The following is a 20636-nucleotide window of genomic DNA, read 5'->3' on the forward strand; positions in this document are numbered from 1 at the left end:
GGAATGATAATACCTACCTCCTAGTATTTTCCAAAAATTAAATACAACAAAAGGCCTAACGAATTTCCTCATAAGGGCTCAATAAATCGTATTATTGCAACCATTTCACCTGATACTTGAGTATGAAGCGCTTATTAAAAAAAACCACAGGACCCCTACGGCGAGCCAGGAATTTTTAGATATTTCGCTCCAAGTTAACGCTCAGTGAAATCAGTTCAGTCAGTGAAATCAGTTCAATCAGTGGCCAGACACCGTGCGGCTGACACACCCTATCCTCCGACCCTGAGGTCAGGGGTCCCGAGCCCAAGGTCGCTTCCAAGGCTCTGCGAGGCGGAGGTGAGGCCCGGGCTGGTCTGGTTCGGCCACCGTTGTTATGGCAACCGCCAAGCGGTTGGCTTCATCTCTTTGGGCTAAACTGAAAGTCTGCACGGGGGAGCCAATCGAAAGGCCCCGAGGTGGTCAGCATAGGCCCCTCGGCGACTTCCCAGGTTGCAATCTCCAGGAAAACCACCACAGGCTCAGCCGAGCTAGCCGCCGAGCTGCGCTCCCCGGGCCCTTCCGGCGGTTGCGCCCTTTAATCCCGGAAGTGGGCAGGAGAGGAAGCGGCTGGTGATGCTGGAACAAACATGGCCGCTCTGGCGCCCGTCGGCTCCTCCGCCTCCCGCCGTCCTAGGCTGGCCGCCGGCCTCCGGCTGCTCCCGATGCTGGCTTTGCTGCAGTTGCTGGCCGAGCCTGGCCTGGGCCGCGTCCATCACCTGGCACTCAAGGTAAAGCCTGGCAAGGCCGGGCCGGGGGGCGGAGGCCGAGGCCACTCCCCCGGGTTTTAGGGCAACTTTGGCCCATTGGGGACCTCTGAGCCACTGGACCATCTCTTTGTCCCTGGCCGCGGCCTTTCAAACTGACAGGTGGCAGGGTCTGTGGGGAAGGCGGGTCTGGGCGGCGCTGGGGTCCTGAGGCTGACCGGCAGGGGCGGGAAGACTCGAACTGAGGGAGGGGAAGGGGCTGAACTGTGGCGTAGCCCCCACGGACTCGGCAGGCTGCTCTTAAATCCCTGCTAGGTTGCCTGAATTCCTCACTCATGGCCCGCTCGCCCTTCTCCTTTCTCCCCTCCAGCTTTTATGCTGGCTTTCCTTGTCCGCGGTCTCCGCTCTTCCGTGCCCTTGTACTCTACCGGCGGTTTGAAGGTATTTGGAACCTTAGCCTCAGTTTCCTATTTTGGTTTAGGGCGCTCTCTGGAGCAAGACTCTTCGGAAGGAATTTCAAATCTTGCTTAAAACACGTGACTGAGAATTTAAAGCCAGCATTAAAATGTGTCTCTAATCAAAGGGCCTGCTTTTTCTTCCTCTATCCCGTCATTGTCTAGGGAAGAGAGATTTTTGATAAACCTAGAATGATCCCCTGCATCTTGCTTTATAACTAGCAGAGAAGAGACCTCTAAGGCTGAAACGCACCCTAAGGTGGTTCAGCAGGTTACTATATCTGGGAAATTGTCCAGGCGCCGTGGCTCATGCCTGTAATCCCAACATTGAGAGGCCTATGCAGGAGGATTATTTGAGCCCAGGAATTCGAGACCAGCCTGGTCAACATGGTAAGGACCCCCTCCCCAAACCTGTCTCTACAAAAAATTAAAAATTAACCAGATGTGGTGGCACACGCCTGCAGCTTCTGGGGAGGCTGAGGCAGGAGGATCACTTGAGCCTAGGAGGTTGAGACTGCAGTGAGCCGTGATTACTCATTGCACTCCAGCCTGAGCCACAGAGCAAGACCCTCTCTCAAAAGATATAGAGAAACAGAAAATTAGAGACATAGAAAAGTAAATTGTTACGACCCAAACTCTTGTACATTATTTTTATACCATACAGTCTTCTAAGAAGTGGAACTGTAGGCCGGGCGCCACGGCTCACACTGGTAATCCCAGCACTTTGGGAGGCTGAGGCGGGCAAATCACGAGGTCAGGAGATCGAGACCATCCTGGCTAACACGGTGAAACCCTGTCTCTACTAAAAAAAAAAAAAATTAGCCAGGCTTGGTGGTGAGCGCTACTCAGTAGTCCCAGCTACTCAGGAGGCTGAGGCAGGAGAATGGCACGAACCCGGGAGGCGGCGCTTGCAATGAGCCTAGATCCTGCCACTGTACTCCAGCCTGGACAACAGAATGAGACTCTGTCTCAAAAAAAAAAAAAAAAGTGAAACTATAGAAAGTTTGTCTTGTAAAAACACATTGTTTTAGCAAACTATGAAGCATTATATTTTGTTAATGTAGAATTTAAAGAATACAGAATGAAATTAAAAACCTGACATGACTGGGCGCGGGGGCTCAGGCCTGTAATTCCAGCACTTTGGGAGGCCGAGGTAGGCGGATCACCTGAGGTCAGGAGTTTGAGACCAGCCTGGCCAACATGGCGAAACCCATCTCTACTAAAAATAGAAATATTAGACGGGTATGGTGGCACATGCCCGTAGTCCCAGTTGCTACTTGGGAGGCTGAGACAGGATAATTGCTTGAACCCGGGAGACTGAGATTGCAGTGAGCAGAGATTGTTGTGCCATTGCATTCCAGTCTGGGCGAAAGAACGAGACTCTGTGTCAAGAAAATAAATAAAGAAAAGCCTGACTAGATCCATACAACCATGCTTTTTTGTAACAACTTTTGTTGTTTGTAAATAAAAATTATCCTGATTAAAATGGTTCAATCACAGGGGTGAGGGTGGGGTAAGTGAATTTTGGCTCTTTTTGAGAATCTATTGAGAGCTATAGAACCTCTCTCCAGAAAAGTGCGTGTAGAAATGTAGACAAAACTTGGCCAGGCGCGGTGGCTCATGCCTGTAATCCCAGTACTTTCGGAGGCCGAGGTGGGTGGATCACTTGAGGTCAGGAGTTCAAGACCAGCCTGGCCAACATTGTGAAACCACGTCTCTACTAAAAATACAAAAATTAGCTGGGCGTGGTGGCGGGTGCCTGTAATCCCAGCTACTTGGGGGGCTGAGGCAGGAGAATCGCTTGAACCCAGAGGAGGAAGTTGCAGTGAGCCGAGATTGCGTCCCCGTACTCCAGCCTGGGCGACAGAGCAAGACTCCATCTCAAAAAAAAAAATAAATAAATAAAATAAAATAGCCATCCTAAGTCCAATCTTTTGGCTTCCCAGGGCCACATTGGAAGATGAAAAATGGTTTTGGGTCACATATAAAATAGACTAACAGTAACCATAGCTGATAAGCTTAAAAAAATTATGAAATAGTCTCATAATATTTTAAGAAAGTTCACAGAGCCATGCCAGGATTAAGCTCATCCCAGGCACTTTGGGAGGTCGAGGCGGTGGATCACGAGTCAGAGATCGGGTGACTACATCCTAATAACACGGTGAAACCCCGGCCTCCCCTACTAAAAAATACAAAAAAAAACTAGCCGCGTGGTGGCGGCCTGTGGTCCCAGCTACTCAGGAGGCTGAGGCGGAGGAATGGACCTGGGAGGCGTGAGGCCTTGCAGTGAGCCGAGATCAGCACTGCACTCCAGCCTGGGAGATACAGCCAGGACTCCGCCCCACTCAAAAAAAAAGCAAAGCCCACACTTGAAACCGGCATTAATGGTTACACTTGAATCCCCAGCACTTTAGAGTACGAGGGCGGATTACTAGGTCAGAGATTGAGACCATCCTGGCACATGGTGAAACCTCTGCCTCTACTTGGGAAAATATGCAAAAATTAGCTGGGCGGGTGACAGGGCCCCGCAGTCCCAGCCACGGGAGGCTGAGGTGCAGAAGAATGGCGTGGACCCCGGGAGGCTGGAGTCGAGTGAGCCGCAAGACGCGCCACTGCACTCCAGCCCGGGGCTGGCTAGATGCAGACTCCTTCCCCAAAAAAAAAAAAAGTTCAACCTAGGCAATGCTATCCAAAGCTGTCCTGGGCCACAGGCATCCTGGGCAAGCTTGTTCTGAGTTCTTGCCCAAGGAAATGGAAATCATTTGAAGAGAGCCTGTCAGAGCAGCAACTTTAGATGGTCTGTTTTGCTTGAGACTGAGTGAAATAGGATACTTGATCAGATTAGAGACCCATAATGGCAAGGATAACATGAAGAGGTCACTGAGCACCAGGTATATGTATTGATCTCTTAAAACCTGGCTGGTGCTGGTGGCTCACATCTATAATCCCAGCACTTAGGGAGGCTCATTTGAGGCCAAGATTTGGAGGCTGCAGTGAGCTATTATGGCGACACTGCACTGCCGCCTGGGTGACAGGAAAGACCCCATCTCAACAACAGCAACAAAATTAGCCAGAGGTGGTGGTGCATACTTATGGTCCCAGCTACTAGAGAGGCTGAGGTGGCAGGATCCCTGGAGCCCAGGAGTCAGAAGCTGTAGTGAGCTATAATGGCGTCACTGTATTCCAGCCTGGGGGACAGAGTGAAACCCTAGTTCTTAAAAAAAAAAAAAAAAAAAACAAACCTTTTTTTTTTTGAGATTGATCTCACTTCCCCACGCTTCAGGCTGGAGTAAAGGGCTGGTCTCAGCTTCACTGCAGCCTGGCCCCTGGTTCACGCATTCTCCTTGCCCTAGCCTCCTGCAGAAGCTGGGACTATATGGCATCCGCTTACATCAGCCTGCTGGTTTTTATTTTAGGTAGAGATTTGAGGCTCTCAATTGTTAGGCTTAGGATGGTCTCTGATCTCCTGATTCCTGATGGATCCGGGCCTGGCCTCTGCCTCCTAGCTGGATTATATGGCTTGAGCCACCAAGGCCCGCCAAAATAAACTTTTATTGTGAGAATTCCCCCATCAAAAAGCAAAGTAGATAGCTAGGTATGATGAACTCCCCATTTGCCTGTCACCCTCAATAATAACCACTTCAACATGGCTAATTTGGCCCCTCATCCCTGCACATACATCAATTCTTGTTCTTATTTCTTTTTATTATTTTAAAATTAGAAATGAGTCTCCTATATTTTATTCTTACTCCATGCTACATTTCCTTCTACCATTCTTCTTGGCTTCTCTAATCTTCCCTAAGCATTCCATCTCTTTTGACCTTTTCCCTATATTCCTTGGCTCTTTTATTTTATTATTATTATTATTATTATTATTTTTTGAGATGGAGTTTTGCCTCTGTTTCACCCAGGGTTGAGTGTACTGGCGCTGATTCTGCTCAGCAACCTCCTCAGCCTGGTTCAAGCAATTCTCCTGCCCTAACCTCCCAAGTAGCTGGGATTATAGCATGCCCACGTCCCCGCTAATTTTTGTATTTTAGTAGAGACAGGGTTTTGCCATGTTGATCAGGCTAGTCTCGGACCTCTAACTCAGGTGATCCACCTGCCTAACTCCCAAAGTGCCGGGATTATGCATGGGCCACCCTGGCTGTTTATTATTTTGTTTCTTATTTTTAAAGACCTGTCAGTAGGAAATAATTCTCTGGCCTTTAAGAACAACTTTATTGGAGGTATAATTTACATGCCATAAGATCACCGCATTTTAACTGTAGCAATGGAAATGACTGTTAGAAAGTTTTACTGAGCTAGGCCGGGCGCCGTGGCCTGCCTGTAATCCTGAGCACTTGGGAGGCCGTAGACGATGGATCACGAAACAGGAGATCGAGACCATCCTGGCTAACACAGTGAACCCCTGCCTCTACTAAAAAAATTCAAAGGGTCCAGCCGGGCGGCCGGAGTCCTAGCTACTGTGGAGGCTGGAGGCAGGAGAATGGCGTGAACCCGGGAGGCGGAGCTTGCAGTGAGCTGAGATCCGGCCACTGCACTCCAGCCTGGGCGACAGCAAGACTCTGTCTCAAAAAAAAAAAAAAAAAGAAAAAAAAAAGAAAGTTTACTGAGTTGTACAGCTATGACCACATTCTAGCCACAGAACGTTTCTGTCACCCCATAAGATCCCTTATGTTGGTTTAGAATCAATTCCCATTCCCACCACTAGTCCCAGGAAGCCACTCATCTACTTTCTGTCTCTATAAACCTGCCCTTTCTAGATGTTTCATGTAAGTGGAATCACAGGATAGGTAGGCTTTTTTTTTTTTTTTTTTGAGACGGAGTCTCAGACTGTTGCCCAGGCTGGAGTGCAATGGCGTTACCTTGGCTCCCTGCAACCTCTACCTTACAGGTTCAAGCTGTTCTCCTGCCTCAGCCTCCCGAGTAGCTGGGATTACAGGCACCCGCCACCACGCTCAGCTAATTTGTGTATTTTTAGTAGAGACAGGATTTTGCCATGTCGGCCAGGCTGGTCTCGAATTCCTGGCCTCAAGCAGTCTGCCCACCTCAGCCTCCCAAAGTTCAGGGATTACAGGTGTGAGCCACTGCGCCCAGCCGATAGGTAGGCTTTTGTGCCTATCTTTCTTTCTTTCTTTTTTGAGCTTCATTCGTTTTGTGCCGTGTGTCAGTAATTCATTCCTTTTTACTGTTGAATGGCCTTCCAGCGCGTGGATGTATCTTCTTTTGCTTAGCAGTTCACCAGTCGATGGATGTTTGGCGTGTTTCCACTGTTTGGCCTTTATGAATGGTGGTGCCATAAACGTTCACATGCAAGGCTTTGTGGGGCCATATGTTTTCATTTCTCTTGGATGATATCCAGGAGTGGAGTAGAATTGCTGGGTCATGTGGTTTATTTATGTTTAACTTTCTAAGAAACTGCCAAACTGTTTTCCAAAGTGGCTCTACCATTTTACATCCCACCAGCAATTTATGAGAGTTCCCTTTCTTCTCATTGGTATCAGCATTTGTCATTGTCTTCCTATATTATTTTAAAGAAAATTGGCTGGGTGTGGTGGCTTATGCCTGTAATCCCAACACTTTGGGAGGCAAAGGCAAGTGGATCACCTGAGGTCAGGAGTTCAAGACCAGCCTGGCCAACATGGTGAAACCCCGTCTCTACTAAAAATACAAAAATTAGTCAGTGCAGTGGTGGGCATCTGCAATCCCAGCTACTGTGGAGGCTAAGGCAGGAGAATCACTTTAATGCAGGAGGTGGAGGTTGCAGTGAGCTGAGATTGTGCCACTGCACTCAAGCCTGTGCGATAGAGTGAGACCCCCCCCAAATAAATAAATAAATAAGTAAATAAGTAAATAAAGCAAATCAAAGGTATTGCATCATTTCATTCATAAATATTTTGGTATTACCTATAAAAAATAAGAGCTCTTTTAAAAACATGACTACAATGCCATTATAACAAAAATATCCTTAATATCATATAATGTCAAATCAGATTCAGATTTTCATTGGTCATAAATGGATTGAAAAATCAGTATCTAAATCACATCCTTGTACTGTGATCAGTTAATGCATTTTTTTTTTTTTTTTTTTGAGATGGAGTTTGCCCTTCTTGCCCAGGCTGGAATGCCATGGCACAATCTTGGCTCACTGCAACCTCTGCCTCCCGGGTTCAAGTGATTCTCCTGCCTCGACCTCCTGAGTAGGTGGGATTACAGGCACCTGCCACCACACCCTGCTAATTTTTTGTATTTTTAGTAGAGGTAGAGTTTCACCATGTTTGTCAGTCTGGTCTCAAACTCCTGACCTCAGGTGATTTACCTGCCTTGGCCTCCCAAAGTGATAGGATTACAGGTGTGAGCCACCACGCCCAGCGTGATCAGTTAATTTTTTTTTTTTTTTTTTTTGCGAGGGGGTCACGGAGTCTCACCCTGTCCCCCAGGCTGGAGTGCAATGGTGCGATCTCAGCAAACTGCAACCTCTGCTTCCTGGGTTCAAGCAATTCTCCTGCCTCAGCCTCCCCAGTAGCTGGGACTACAGGCACCTGCCACCACGCCCGGCTAATTTTTTGGATTTTTTAGTAGAGACAGGGTTTCACTGTATGAACCAGGATGGTCTTGATCTCCTGGCCTCATGATCTGCCCGCCTCGGCCTCCCAAAGTGCTGGGGTTGCAGGCATGAGCCTCCGCACCCAGCTATAAAATGCTTTTTTAATTATTTAAAACATTTTTGAGTTTGTAATTATTTTTTCCTATTATTTGTTTTTCTTGTTTTTTTAAGTTTCCATACTCTGCATCGAACATACCTTTTTTACTGACTGCTGTTTGGTGGCATGTATGCCAGTGTACTTCCTTCTGAAAATACCAGAGTAGTATAATAAAATATTTGATAAAACAGCCCTGGAAAATTCCAGTGATTGCTTTGTCTTTTTTTTTTTTCTTTCTCCTTTTTATTGCCTCCCTTTACTACTGCTGTATAGATTTTTTTCTTCCTGGAATTTATTCTTTTTTTTTTTTTTTTTTTTTTTTGGAGAGTCGTGCTCTGTCACCCAGGCTGGAGTGCAGGGGCACAATCTCGGCTCACTGCAACCTCTGTCTCGCAGATTCAAGAGAATCTCTTGCCTCAGCCTCCCAAGTAGCTGGGACTGCAGGTGTGCGCCACCATGCGCAGCTAATTTTTTTATTTTTGGTAGAGATAGGCTTTCATCATGTTGGCCATACTGATCTCGAACTCCTGACCTCAGGTTATCCATCCACCTCGGCCTCCCAGAGTGTTGGGATTACAGACGTGAGCCACTGCGCCTAGCCAGGGTTTATTCTTTTTGTAACTAATAGGAAAAAAGTAGGTGTCAGTAAATTATATCTGAACTATAAAATAACTTTTCTTTATCCGTTTCTGCATCTGTTTAGTTGCAGAGTAACAAAAATATGGGTCACGTAATTAAGCACGAGAACATTTCAGTGTAAATGAGCAAGAGGATGGATTTGTTTGTGTTGGGTTGACTAGTGTCCCCCCAAGTTCATGTCTGCTTGGAACCTCAGAATGTAACCTTATTTGGAATAGGGTCTTTGCAGTTAACATTAGGTCATATGGGGTTAGGGTGGGCCCTATTTTCAGTGTGCCAGGTGCCATTATAAAAAGAGGAGAGGGCGCAGAGACATATGCAGAGGGAAGAAGGCCATGTGATGGTGGAGGCAGAGCCTGGAGTGAGGTGGCTACAAACCAAGAATGTTAAGAATCCTGGTAGTCACCAGCAGCTTGAAAGAGGCAAGGAAGTGTTCTTCCCCAGAGCCTTTAAAGGGACTGTGGCCCTGCTGATGCCTTGATTTTGGACTTGTGGCCTCCAGAACTGTGAGAGAACAAACTTCTGTGGTTGATTACAGCAGCCTTAGGAAGCGAATGCAATATATACCAATAATCTCACCCCAAAGCTCTACCTTCATAGGAACGTGTTATTACTTTATTTTTGAGTAATAACTTTCAGAGAACATGTTTAGCCATTAAGTGATGTTTGCAGCCAGGCACGGTGGCTCACGTCTATAATCCTAGCACTTTGGGAGGCTGAGGTGGGCAATCACCTGAGGTCTGGAGTTTGAGACCAGCGTGGCCAACATGGTGAAACCCCATCTCTACTAAAAATACAAATAATTAGCCAGGCGTGGATCCCAGCTCCTCGGGAGGCTGAGGCAGGAGATTCGCTTGAACCCAGGAGGCAGAGGTTACAGTTAGCCGAGATCGCGCCATTGCACTCCAGCCTGGACAACAAGAGTGAAATTCCATCTCAAAATAATAATAATAATTAATTAATAAACCATTAAGTGATGTCTGTAGGCCTGGCGCGGTGGCTTATGCTGGTAATCCCAGCACTTAGGGAGGCCACGACGGGCAGATCACTTGACGTCAAAAGTTGAAGACCAACCTGGCCAGTATGGTGAAACCCCATCTCTACCAGAAAATACAAGTATTAGCCCGAGGTGGTGTTAGGTGCCCATAGTCCCACCTACTTGGGAGGCTGAGGCAGGAGAATCACTTGAACCCGAGAGGTGGAGATTTCAGTGAGCCAAGATGGTGCCCCTGCCCTCCAGCCTAGGCGACAAAGACCCTGTCTCAAAACAAAACAAAACAAACAAACAAAAAACAGTGATGTGGCCCGGCGCGGTGGCTCACACCTGTAATCCCAGCACTTTGGGAGGCCGAGGTGGGCGGATCACGAGGTCAGGAGATCGAGACCATCCTGGCAAACATGGTGAAACCCCGTTTCTATTAAAAATACAAAAAATTAGCTGGGCGTGGTGGCGGGCGCCTGTAGTCCCAGCTACTCGGGAGGCTGAGGCAGGAGAATGGTGTGAACCCGGGAGGTGGAGCTTCAGGTGAGCCAAGATCGTGCCACTGCACTCTAGCCTGGGCAACAGAGTGAGACTCTGTCTCAAAAAAAAAAAAAAAAATGGTGATGTTTGTAAGTAAGTAAGTAAAATCTTTCTTTGCACAAATACTCTAGAATCGGTGCCAGTTGATCAGGACCCACCTGATTACATCAGCTTTATGCAGTGGATCTTTCCTAATTCATTGGCTGCAGCCTCACTTTACATACTGCTTTCTGAGTTCTGAGTAGGGAGGGATGCATTTATTCACTCCCATCCAAAAGTATCTGGAAAGTTTGGGGAAATTAAAAGAGGATTTTCCAGGCCGGGCGCGGTGGCTCACGCCTGTAATCCCAGCACTTTGGGAGGCCGAGGCGGGCGGATCACAAGGTCGGGAGATCAAGACCATGGTGAAACCCCGTCTCTACTAAAAATACAAAAAAAAATTAGCCATGCTGGGCATGGTGCCTGTGGTCCCAGCCACGGGAGCTGAGGCAGGAGGAACGGAACCCGAGGCGGAGTTTTGCAGGAGCCGCAAGATCACAACACTGCACTCCAGCAGCCAGGGGATAGGAGCAAGACTGGCCCCAAAAAAAAAAAAAAAAAAAAAAAAAAAGAAGATTTCCTATTGGGCGCTGGGTGGCTCGACGCAAAATTTCAATCCCAGCAGCACTTTGGGATTTCTCAATACCAGGAGTGGAATCACCTGAAGTTCGAGATCAACCTGGCCAACATGGTGAAACCCCATCTCTACTAAGAATACAAAATTATCCAGGTGTGGTGGCGCATGTCTGTAATCCCAGCTACTTGGGAGGCCGAGGCAGGAGAATCACTTGAACCTGGGAGGCGGAGGTTGCAGTGAGCTGAAATTGCGCCACTGCACTCCAGCCTGGGCAACAAGAGTGAAACTCTGTCTCAAGAAAAATAAAAATAAAAAGAATAAAAGAGGATTTTCCTCATCTCATGCCCATTGATTATTATGATTGCCCATTGACGATGATGATGATGGTGATGATTGTACCTCATCTCAGGCCCACTGATGATTAGCTGCTCCATTCTGGTAAATCTCAAACCTTTCCTAGGCATGCCTCCAAAACTGTGATCAGTATGAAAAGTTAGTGTTTGCCACAACTGGGCGCATGTCCATCCATAGGTTAGCCATGTCTGTCCAGAATTTTTAGTTGGCCATGTGGACCCAGTGGTGTAGAAAAGGAGACAGTGTACTGTCACAGCAGAGTGTGGTCAAGCCCAGCACCTTTGTCTTGGGAGTGTAGGAAAGAGCTTGGTTATGGCAGCCAGCAGCTTACTCAAGCTGACTTGGATGGAAGGACAGGAGGAGAACTGGGAGAGTGTGACACTGAGGGGGATGGTGTTGACATATTTAGTGTCCTTTTAAATCTTTCTTCCCTCTTAAGTATGCAGATAGAGTTCTAGTATAATGAGACCGTGCTGTGTATGCAGAAAGGTTGAGACTACTGAGCTAATGATAACTGTTTTGAGCTCATTTGGGGAAAATGAAGTGTCCTATAGAATCCAAAATTTAAGTGATAGAAATAGCTGCTTGTTATTAAAGCATCTGTGATAAGTCAGAGACTGTGCTAAATATTTGATGCTTTTTATTCATCGACTCCTCATAGCAGCCCCTTGAGATAAATGTTATTATCCCTGCTTTATAAATTAAGAAAATAGAGCTCTGGTTAAATAAGTGGAGGAGTCAGAAATTGAACCCAGGTTAGCGCACCTTCCATTTTACCTGCACTGGGTAAGCTTCCGGTGGCTGCCTCAAGCCCTCAGTGACTGTCTGAGAGGATAGCCCATTTGCCAGCACCTCAGTCTTCTGTGTAGTTCTTCTCTCACTTCATGTGCTTAGCTGGTGGATTTTGGTTATATGAGTGAATTTGACCCCATTCCATTTGTGAATTGCTATGTATGTGCAATGAGCCAAGAATTATAGTATTAAACTTCTTAGGTTAGTTTCTCCTACCACTAATAGAAGGCAGCTCCCCCGCCCTCCACCCTTTTTTTTTTTTTTTTTTTTGAGACAGTTGCACTCTGTCATCCAGACTGGAGTGCAGTGGTCTGATCTTGGCTCACTGCAACCTTTATCTCCCAAGTTCAAGTGATCCTCCTGCTCCAGCCTCCCAAGTATTTGGGATTACAATGGGCGCCACTACCCCTGGCTAATTTTTGTATTTTCAGTAGAGATGGGGTTTCACCATATTGGCCAGGCTGAAACTCCTGACTTCAAGTGATCCTCCCGCCTCAGCCCCACAAAGTGCTGGGAATACAGATGTGAGCCATCAAGCCCAGCCATGATTGGTAGTCTTATTCTTGTTTTCTTTTTTCTGTATTAATAGAGAAATTGCTTCTGGTGCCTGAAGGTACTTTTTGCTTACCTTTTGGATGTGATTTTTGTTTTGATCAGTGGTCACAAACTCAAGTGCGATGAGAAGCCAGCTTGGTTTTGTACGTCAGCTGGCTCAGTGAGACTGCAGCAGGAGGGATAGCGGAAGAGCACAGGCTCCTGCCACAGCGGCCCCTGCTCCTTGCTCCAATGCGTTTTTATTGTACTGGAACGTGGCCTACAAGCGCTGGATCTTGTGGCTTTTTTTTTTTTTCCCTCTTTTTTTAAATAAGAAAAGCTGGAAATTCATGTTTTTACGTGGAATCCGTTAGCAACTAATTTAAATTTAAAACAAAAGTAAAACATAACACTGTGTTGGCCATATATAACATGATGTGGGTTAGTACAGTCTGTAGACCACCAGTTGGCGAGCCGAAGCTAGCTAAGTGTTACTGTATTTCTTACTTTCTAAAATTCAGTTTATAAGAAAAACTAAATTGAGGTATCATTGCTGTATTTTTTTTTTTATGACTGAAAGCAGTTTAATATGAAGTCATTGCAGAAGTTCTGACATTTAGTTAAAATAACAGAATTGTCAGTAAAAAACAACTGGTTTTAAAGTGAGGAAGAAAAGAGCAAATACATCAAAATAGTATATCCTTTTTTTTTTTTTGAGGTGGGGTTTTGCTTTGTCACCCAGACTGGAGTGCTGTGGCGCAATCTCGGCTCACTGCAGCCTCCGCCTCCTGGGTGGGTTCAAGTGATCCTCAGCCTTCTGAGTAGCTGGGACCACAAGTGCACACTGCCACACCCAGCTAATTTTTTGTATTCTTGGCAGAGATGGGGTTTCACCATGTTGCCCAGGCTGTTCTCAAACTCCTTAGCTCAAGTGATCTGCCTGCCTCAGCCTCCCGAAGTGCTGGGATTACCACGCCCAGCCCTTTGATACACTTTTTATTTGGTTGTAAAAAGTATGTGGTAGTTAAAAGAATAGATTTGGGACTTAATTCTGAGTTAGGTTACTGGCCCTGCCATCTACTAGCCTTATGATTTTATGCAAGTTTTAACTCTGAGCCTCTGTTTCCTCGTCTACCAAATGGACATGTTTGAGGCTACTTCCCTCAGAGTTGTAAGAAGAACTTGAGGTGATATATGAAGCTCTTAGTGTGGTACTGGAGACAAGGTTAAGTGCTTGCAGTCTCTGAAATCCTTGGTGAAACAGGCAACCTTTACTGTGGTGTCAGTGCTAACGGAAATGGTAGGGTAGAGATTGAGAGTATAGCTGAACCTCCATTGCCTGTGTCAGTGCTAATGGAAATGGTAGAGTGGAGGTGGAGACGGTAGCTGAATCTCCATTGCCTGTGTCAGTGCTAATAGAAATGGTAGGGTGGAGGTGGAGACGGTAGATGAATCTTCATTGCTTGCATCTAGTATTGTTGTGCTTATGCTGCTTTGTCACATCATCCTCACTTGTACTTTCTTCCAGTCTCAAGATATCTATGTCTGTCTGATTTTTATAGTGAGGTATAGTTTGCAAAGTCACTTCCATACATACCTTATTTGACATGACACGATAGCTTAAAATGGAAGTGGGGAACAGGTTAGGTGAAGGTCCTGCAGATATTATGGGCAACAGTGCTTGCTTGCTTTTTATTTTATTTATTTTTTGAGACGGAGTCTCACTCTGTCACCCAGGCTGGAGTGCAGTGGCATAATCTCGGCTCACTGCCACCTCTACCTCCTGGGTTCAAGCGATTCTTCTGCCTCAGACTCTCTAGTAGCTGGGACTACAGGCATACACCACCACATCCGGCAAATGTTTGTATTTTTTTTTTTTTTTTTTTTTTTTTTGAGACGGAGTCTGGCTCTGTCGCCCGGGCTGGAGTGCAGTGGCCGGATCTCAGCTCACTGCAAGCTCCGCCCCCCGGGTTTACGCCATTCTCCTGCCTCAGCCTCCCGAGTAGCTGGGACTACAGGCGCCCGCCGCCTCGCCCGGCTAGTTTTTTGTATTTTTTAGTAGAGACGGGGTTTCACCGTGTTCGCCAGGATGGTCTCGATCTCCTGACCTCGTGATCCGCCCGTCTCGGCCTCCCAAAGTGCTGGGATTACAGGCTTGAGCCACCGCGCCCGGCCAAATGTTTGTATTTTTAGTAGAAATGGGGTTTCACGTTGGCCAGGCTGATCTCGAGCTGACCTTAGGGGATCTGCCCACCTTGGCCTCACATAGTGCTGGGATTACAGGCATAAGCCACTGTGCCTTATTTATTTATTTATTTATTTATTTATTGAGACAGAGTCTCGCTCTGTCTCCCAGGCTGGAGTGCAGTGGTACAGTCTTGGCTCACTGCAACCTTGGCCTTGTGGGCCCAAACTATCTTCCCACCTCAGCCTCTTGAGTAGCTGGGACCACAGGCTTGTGCCACCACACCCTGCTAAATTTTTTTTTTTTTTTTTTGGTAGAGATGGGTTTTCACCATGTTGCCCAGGCCAGTCTCAAACTACGGGGCTCAAGTGATCCTTCTGTGTTAGCCTCCTGAGTAGCTAGCATCACAGGCACCTGCTATTACTCCTGGCTATTTATTTGTTTACTCTGTTGCCCAGGCTAGAGTGCAGTGGCGTGATCTCAGCTCACTATAAACTCCGCCTCCCAGGTTCAAGTGATTGTCCTGCGTCAGCCTCCCAAGTTGCTGGGATTACAGGCATGTGTCACCACGCTTGACTACTTTTTGTATTTTTAGTAGAGATGAGATTTCGCCCTGTTGGCCAGGCTGGCCTCAAACTCCAGACCTCAAGTGATCCGCCCACCTTGACCCCCAAAGTGCTGGGATTACAGGCGCCCGCCACCATGCCCGGCTAATTTTTGTATTTTTAGTAGAGATGGGGTTTCACCATGTTGGCCAGGCTGATCTCGAACTCCTGACCTCAGGTGATCCGTCCGCCTCAGCCTCCCAAAATGCTGGGATTACAGGTGTGAGCCACCACACCCAGCCTTATTATTATTGTTTTTGAGACAGAGTCTCACTTTGTTGCCCAGGCTGGAGTGCAGTGGTACAACCTGGCTCCCTGCAACCTCCGCCTCCTGGGTTCAAGCAGTTCTGCCTGAGCCTCCCGAGTAGCTGGGATTACAGGCACGCACCACCACACCTGGCTAATTTTTGTATTTAGTAGAGGTGGCGTTTCACCATGTTGGCCAGGCTGATCTCGAACTCTTGATCTCAGGTGATCTGCCTGCCTTGGCTTCCCAAAGTGCTGGGATTACTGCCATGAGCCACCATGCCCGGCCGATGCTGTTATTGTTGTTTAAAATAGTCTTCAAAAACCTGTTTTTCATGGCATTGTATAATCAAATGAAATGATGCAAAGGTTAAAAAAAAAAATAGTAAAGGAATGTACTATTTATGTGGGGGAAAACTCTTATCAGGTTGCAATTGAAACATTTTCTGGGAAAAAAAAAAACAAAACAAAACTAGAAAACCTGTGTTGTGGTGGACTAAGTATAAATGAAACGCTTAGCAGGTTTCCATTCTGCTACAAAGCAGCTTTCTACTGGATCAGTTAGAAAAAACATACTTTTAAAATGTAAACTTTTTTGAAGTGTAATATACATGGCTAAAAAGTACTCATTATAAGCAGACAACTCAGTGCATTTCCAGAATGTAGACACACTCATGCAGCCTGCAGGAAATGAGACAGAACCATTGCCAAGCCCCTCCAGAAGCACCGTGCGTAAGCCTCACCTTCCCTCAGGTCCCAGGAAAGCCCCTTTCTCCTGAGAGTAGTCACTGTCTTCACCTCCGTCACCACAGATGATTTCCCCCTGCATTCCAGTTTGTTTTACATGAATATGGCTGTGATTCACATACGTCGTTTTATGTGGCAGGAACTGTGTGTTCATTTTCCCTCATCCTCTCCCTCTACGGTCCTGTTCCACTGAGGATTCTGCCAGAGAATGAAACCCTAAGGTGCTAAGGCATCCATTTATGTAGTTGAGTTAATTTCTTATGTGCCTCTAGGATGGTGGTCATCATATACTGTCCTTGAGAGAATTGAGAAAATAGACAGTGAAGATATTTTCAGTGGATTTAATTCTCTCCGAGAATTCCAAGAAAGGCTGGGAGCCTTAGCTTTTCTGGCTTTTACCATTGACCCGCTCTTGTAGATTCCAGGAGATGACCTCTGTTATCTTATCTGGCTTTTCTGATTGTTCTCTGTCAGAATGTTGGTTTACTGCAAGCCACTCCAGCCCACCAGGAAGTGGAAATCCAGCAAACATGTTTTCACCACATAGCCAAGCTCCTAAGAAAATAAGGGAAATTCCCAGGGGCCCCAAAAAGGGAAGGAGCTGAAACTCCAGTGGGCAAAGAACAGGGAAGCCAGGGCTGCCCTGTGGCGTTGCAGAAACTTGAAGCCCGGAGTCCTGGGTTTTTGTTCGTTTTCGTTATTTATTTATTTATTTATTTATTTATTTTTGAGACAGAGTCTCACTCTGTCACCCAGGCTGGAGTGCCATGGCACGATCTTGGCTCACTGCAACCTCTGCTTCCTGGGCTCAAGCGATTCTCCTGCCTCAGCCTCCTGAGTAGCTGGGATTACAGGCATATGCCACCACGCCCAGCTAGTTTTTTTTGTATTTTTAGTAGAGACAGGGTTTCACCATTTTGGCCAGGCTGGTCTTGAACCCCTGACCTCAAGTGATTCGCCTGCCTCGGCCTCTCAGAGTGCTGGGATTACAGGTGTGAGCCACCACTCCCGGCCGAGTCCTGGGTTTTTAACAGATGTTGAGGGGAAACAGGGACCGTAGCCTTAGGCCTGAGCAGGGAGGTGAGTTGGAACTGTGTCCCTCTGCTTCTCAGCCCATAATCTAGGACTGTCAAAAAGCTGTGTTCCTTGAATGCAAGAGTGGGCAGGAAAGGACATCCTGCTGGTGATAGTACAGTGTGGTGTAGTTCTGTGGGGGAGGGTTTGGTTTATGCCGTTTCTGCCGAAGACCTGCTCCACAGCCCATCCTCGCAGGCCTTTGGTGTTTGCCATTGGACTACCTGTGATGTCCAGGAAACCCCAAATCTGGAAATAAAAAGTTACCCTTCACACAAAGAATCAAACTGCAGACTTATGGAAGATGTTGCAATTTAGCCAAATCTCAATATAAAGCTCAGTTGTTGCATAGCGTAAAGTGTGTTTGTGGCAGCCCTGTTTTAGAAGTGTTCACTGACACCATTGTTCTGTTGGCCCTGCAGTGTACTGACTTAGTTGAGATTGGAGTCACGATGTTGAGACAGCATCAAGCAGGTGGGGTAGGCGTCTGCCCATGTGATTCAGTCTCACCAAACCTTAGGATTATCCTGTATCCAAAAGCCTGTGTCTCCATGTCACTAATTTCCTATTCCTGGGATTCCTCTTGCATAAGGCTTTGTTCCCTGAAAACCCATCATCTACTGTATCATTTTTAGGTGAAAATTCACCTTTTTAAATAATGGAATTATAGCTTAGCTTCATTATTTATCCTGCCAGTGGGAGGAGCCAGGTACACACAAATTAATAAGAGGATTTATATAAATGAGTGTATTCTTGGAACAACTTCAGCCACTCCTTTTCTTCCTTCCCACCCCCGAGCATGTTTTGAGTGCCTACTAGATGCCAGGCATTGTACTATCAGGAAGGATATGGGGATGACGAAAACATGGTTCCTCCTGCCCTGGAATTCACATTTCAGCCAACCACTGAGTTTGCTCCTAGAACCCATCCCAATGCATTGGAGTGAATTTGAATCCACTGAATACTTCCTTCTGCAGAAACTGTTGATGTCTTTTGGATTTCCGATGAGTTGTCTTCAGCTTTTGGAGAAAGACATGTTACCACAGCTGTGTATGTTACTGAGCATATGGAAACATTGGCTGGCTAGCAGGAAATGAGATATCATAGTTTTTCTTTTCTTTCTTTCTTTTTTTTTTTTTTCTGAGACAGAGTCTTGCTCTGTTGCTTAAGCTGGATTGCAGTGGCATGATCTCGGCTCACTGCAACCTCCTCCTCCCAGGTTCAAGCAATTCTCCTGGCTCAGCCTCCCAAGTAGCTGGGATTACAGGTGCCTGCCACCATGCCCGGCTAACTTTTTGTATTTTTAGTAGAGATAGGGTTTCACCATGTTGGCCAGTGTGATCTCAAACTCCTGACCTCAGGTGATCCACCCACCTCAGTCTCCCAAAGTGCTGGGATTACAGGCTTGAGCCACCGTGCCCAACCTGACATCACAGTTTTTAAAGCAAATGAATAGGTTAAATAATCAGAAGCACTTTTCCATATAACTAATTCCACCACTACAAATTTCTTTAGGATGATGTGAGGCATAAAGTTCATCTGAACACCTTTGGCTTCTTCAAGGATGGGTACATGGTGGTGAATGTCAGTAGCCTCTCATTGAATGAGCCTGAAGACAAGGATGTGACTGTAAGTACCTGTTAATGAGATCCAGGGGTTTACTCTTTTTTTTTTCTTTTTTTTTTTTTTTTTGAGACTGAGCCTTGCTCTGTCACCCAGGCTGGAGTGCAGTGGTGCAATCTCAGCTCACTGCAACCTCTGCCTCCCGGGTTTAAGCAGTTCTGTGCCTCAGCCTCCCAAGTAGCTGGGATTACAGGTGCCCACCACCATGACCAACTAATTTTTGTATTTTTAGTAGAGACGGGGTTTCACCATCTTGGCCACACTGGTCTTGAACTCCTGACCTCGTGATCCACCGCACTTGGCCTCACAAAGTGCTGGTATTACAGGTGTGAGCCACCGTGCCCAGCCCAGGGGTTTACTCTTTTAGCTTAGGTGAGAGTCTCCTTCCAACCTCAATGCTTAAATATAAAATACAAGAATATGGAGATAATTAAGCTTGTGAGTAGCAAATTATGATTCAGGCATCAAATAATTTCTTTTAACACTTAAAATGTAATTCTGTAATAATTCTAGTAATTAGTGACTTTACTTGAGTGATTTTACTTTGCCTCTTTACAAAATGAATGCTAAGAAAACAGAGGAATCCACGTTAGAAGTACCACTTTTTCTGCTTTTTGAGTAAGAAAAGTATGGACAATTGTGTAGATATTTACTTCTACTCTTTTTAATCCCCATTAGATTGGATTTAGCCTAGACCGTACAAAGAATGATGGCTTTTCTTCTTACCTGGTGAGTATTAAATGTGTGACCTGATTCATCTCTTCACTCGAGCCCAGGCCATTGAACGGGAATACCCTACTTCTTGCAGTACCATTTTCATTTTTTTTTTTGGAGTACAGTGACACAATCATAGCTCACTGCAACCTTCACCTCCCAGGCTTAAGCGATCCTCCTGCCTCAGTCCCCTGAGTAGCTGGGACTACCAGCATGTGCCACCACGCCTGCCTAATTTTTGTATTTTTAATAGAGACAGGGTTTCACATTTTGTTGGCCGTGTCTTGAACTCCTGGACTCAAGTGATCCATCCACCACGGCCTCCCAAAGTGCTAGGATTGCAGGTGTGAACCACCACACCTGGCCACAGCACCATTTTCTTGAGGCAGTGGCTTCTTTGACTTCCAAGCATTTTTGAGAACCCACAATTGGTTTACTATTTTTTTTTTTTTTTTTTTAGATAGAGTCTCACTCTTGTTGCCGAGGCTGGAGTGCAATGGTGTGATCTCGGCTCACTGCAACCTCTGCTTTCCTGGTTCAGGTGATTTTCCTGCCTCATGCTCCTAAGTAGCTGGGATTACAGGCGCCTGCCACCACACCTGGCTAATTTTTGTATTTTTAGCAGAGATGGGGTTTCACCATGTTGGCCAGGATGGTCTTGATCTCCTGACCTTGTGATCCACCCGCCTCAGCGTCCCAAAGTGCTGGGATTACAGGCGTGAGCCACCGCGCCCACTGGTTTACTACTTTGAATGGAGTTTGAGCCACTCATTTGCTATGTTCCTGAACACTTTCTGTTCTTGTTCTAGTGTGAATGAATAAGATGTACAATTGGCTCTTCCTTTCTCAGGATGAAGATGTGAATTACTGTATTTTAAAGAAACAGTCTGTCTCTGTCACCCTTCTAATCCTAGACATCTCCAGAAGTGAGTAAGTAATTCTAAAGTTCCTTCAGTTCAGTCCTAGAGTAGAATCGGGAAGAATTTAGTAGTATGCTAACATTCCTTGGGTGTCTGCCATGTGCCAAAGACTGTGCTGAGTGCCAGAGATTCAAGACAAGGCTAGGGAGACAGAGGGCCT

At 46.3% G+C, this 20636-nt stretch overlaps 1 protein-coding gene across 2 annotated transcripts in view; it reads left to right on the forward strand.

Annotated features, from left to right (window-relative positions):
- Positions 1-343: 343 nt before the first annotated feature.
- The window catches only part of GPR107 (G protein-coupled receptor 107), an 84276-nt gene continuing 63983 nt past the window's right edge, over positions 344-20636 (forward strand). Inside the window, exons 1-4 of one of the 2 annotated variants that reach the window (XM_003911188.5) lie at positions 344-767; positions 18735-18848; positions 19521-19571; positions 20407-20486. In XM_003911188.5, the coding sequence (XP_003911237.1) occupies positions 627-767; positions 18735-18848; positions 19521-19571; positions 20407-20486 (386 nt within the window). In that variant the 5' untranslated portion in view covers positions 344-626. The remainder of the gene's footprint in view (positions 768-18734; positions 18849-19520; positions 19572-20406; positions 20487-20636) is intronic. The other variant, XM_021927130.2, reaches the window with a different exon arrangement.

This window comes from Papio anubis, chromosome 13, assembly GCF_008728515.1.
Source record: "Papio anubis isolate 15944 chromosome 13, Panubis1.0, whole genome shotgun sequence".
NCBI lineage: Eukaryota > Metazoa > Chordata > Mammalia > Primates > Cercopithecidae > Papio > Papio anubis.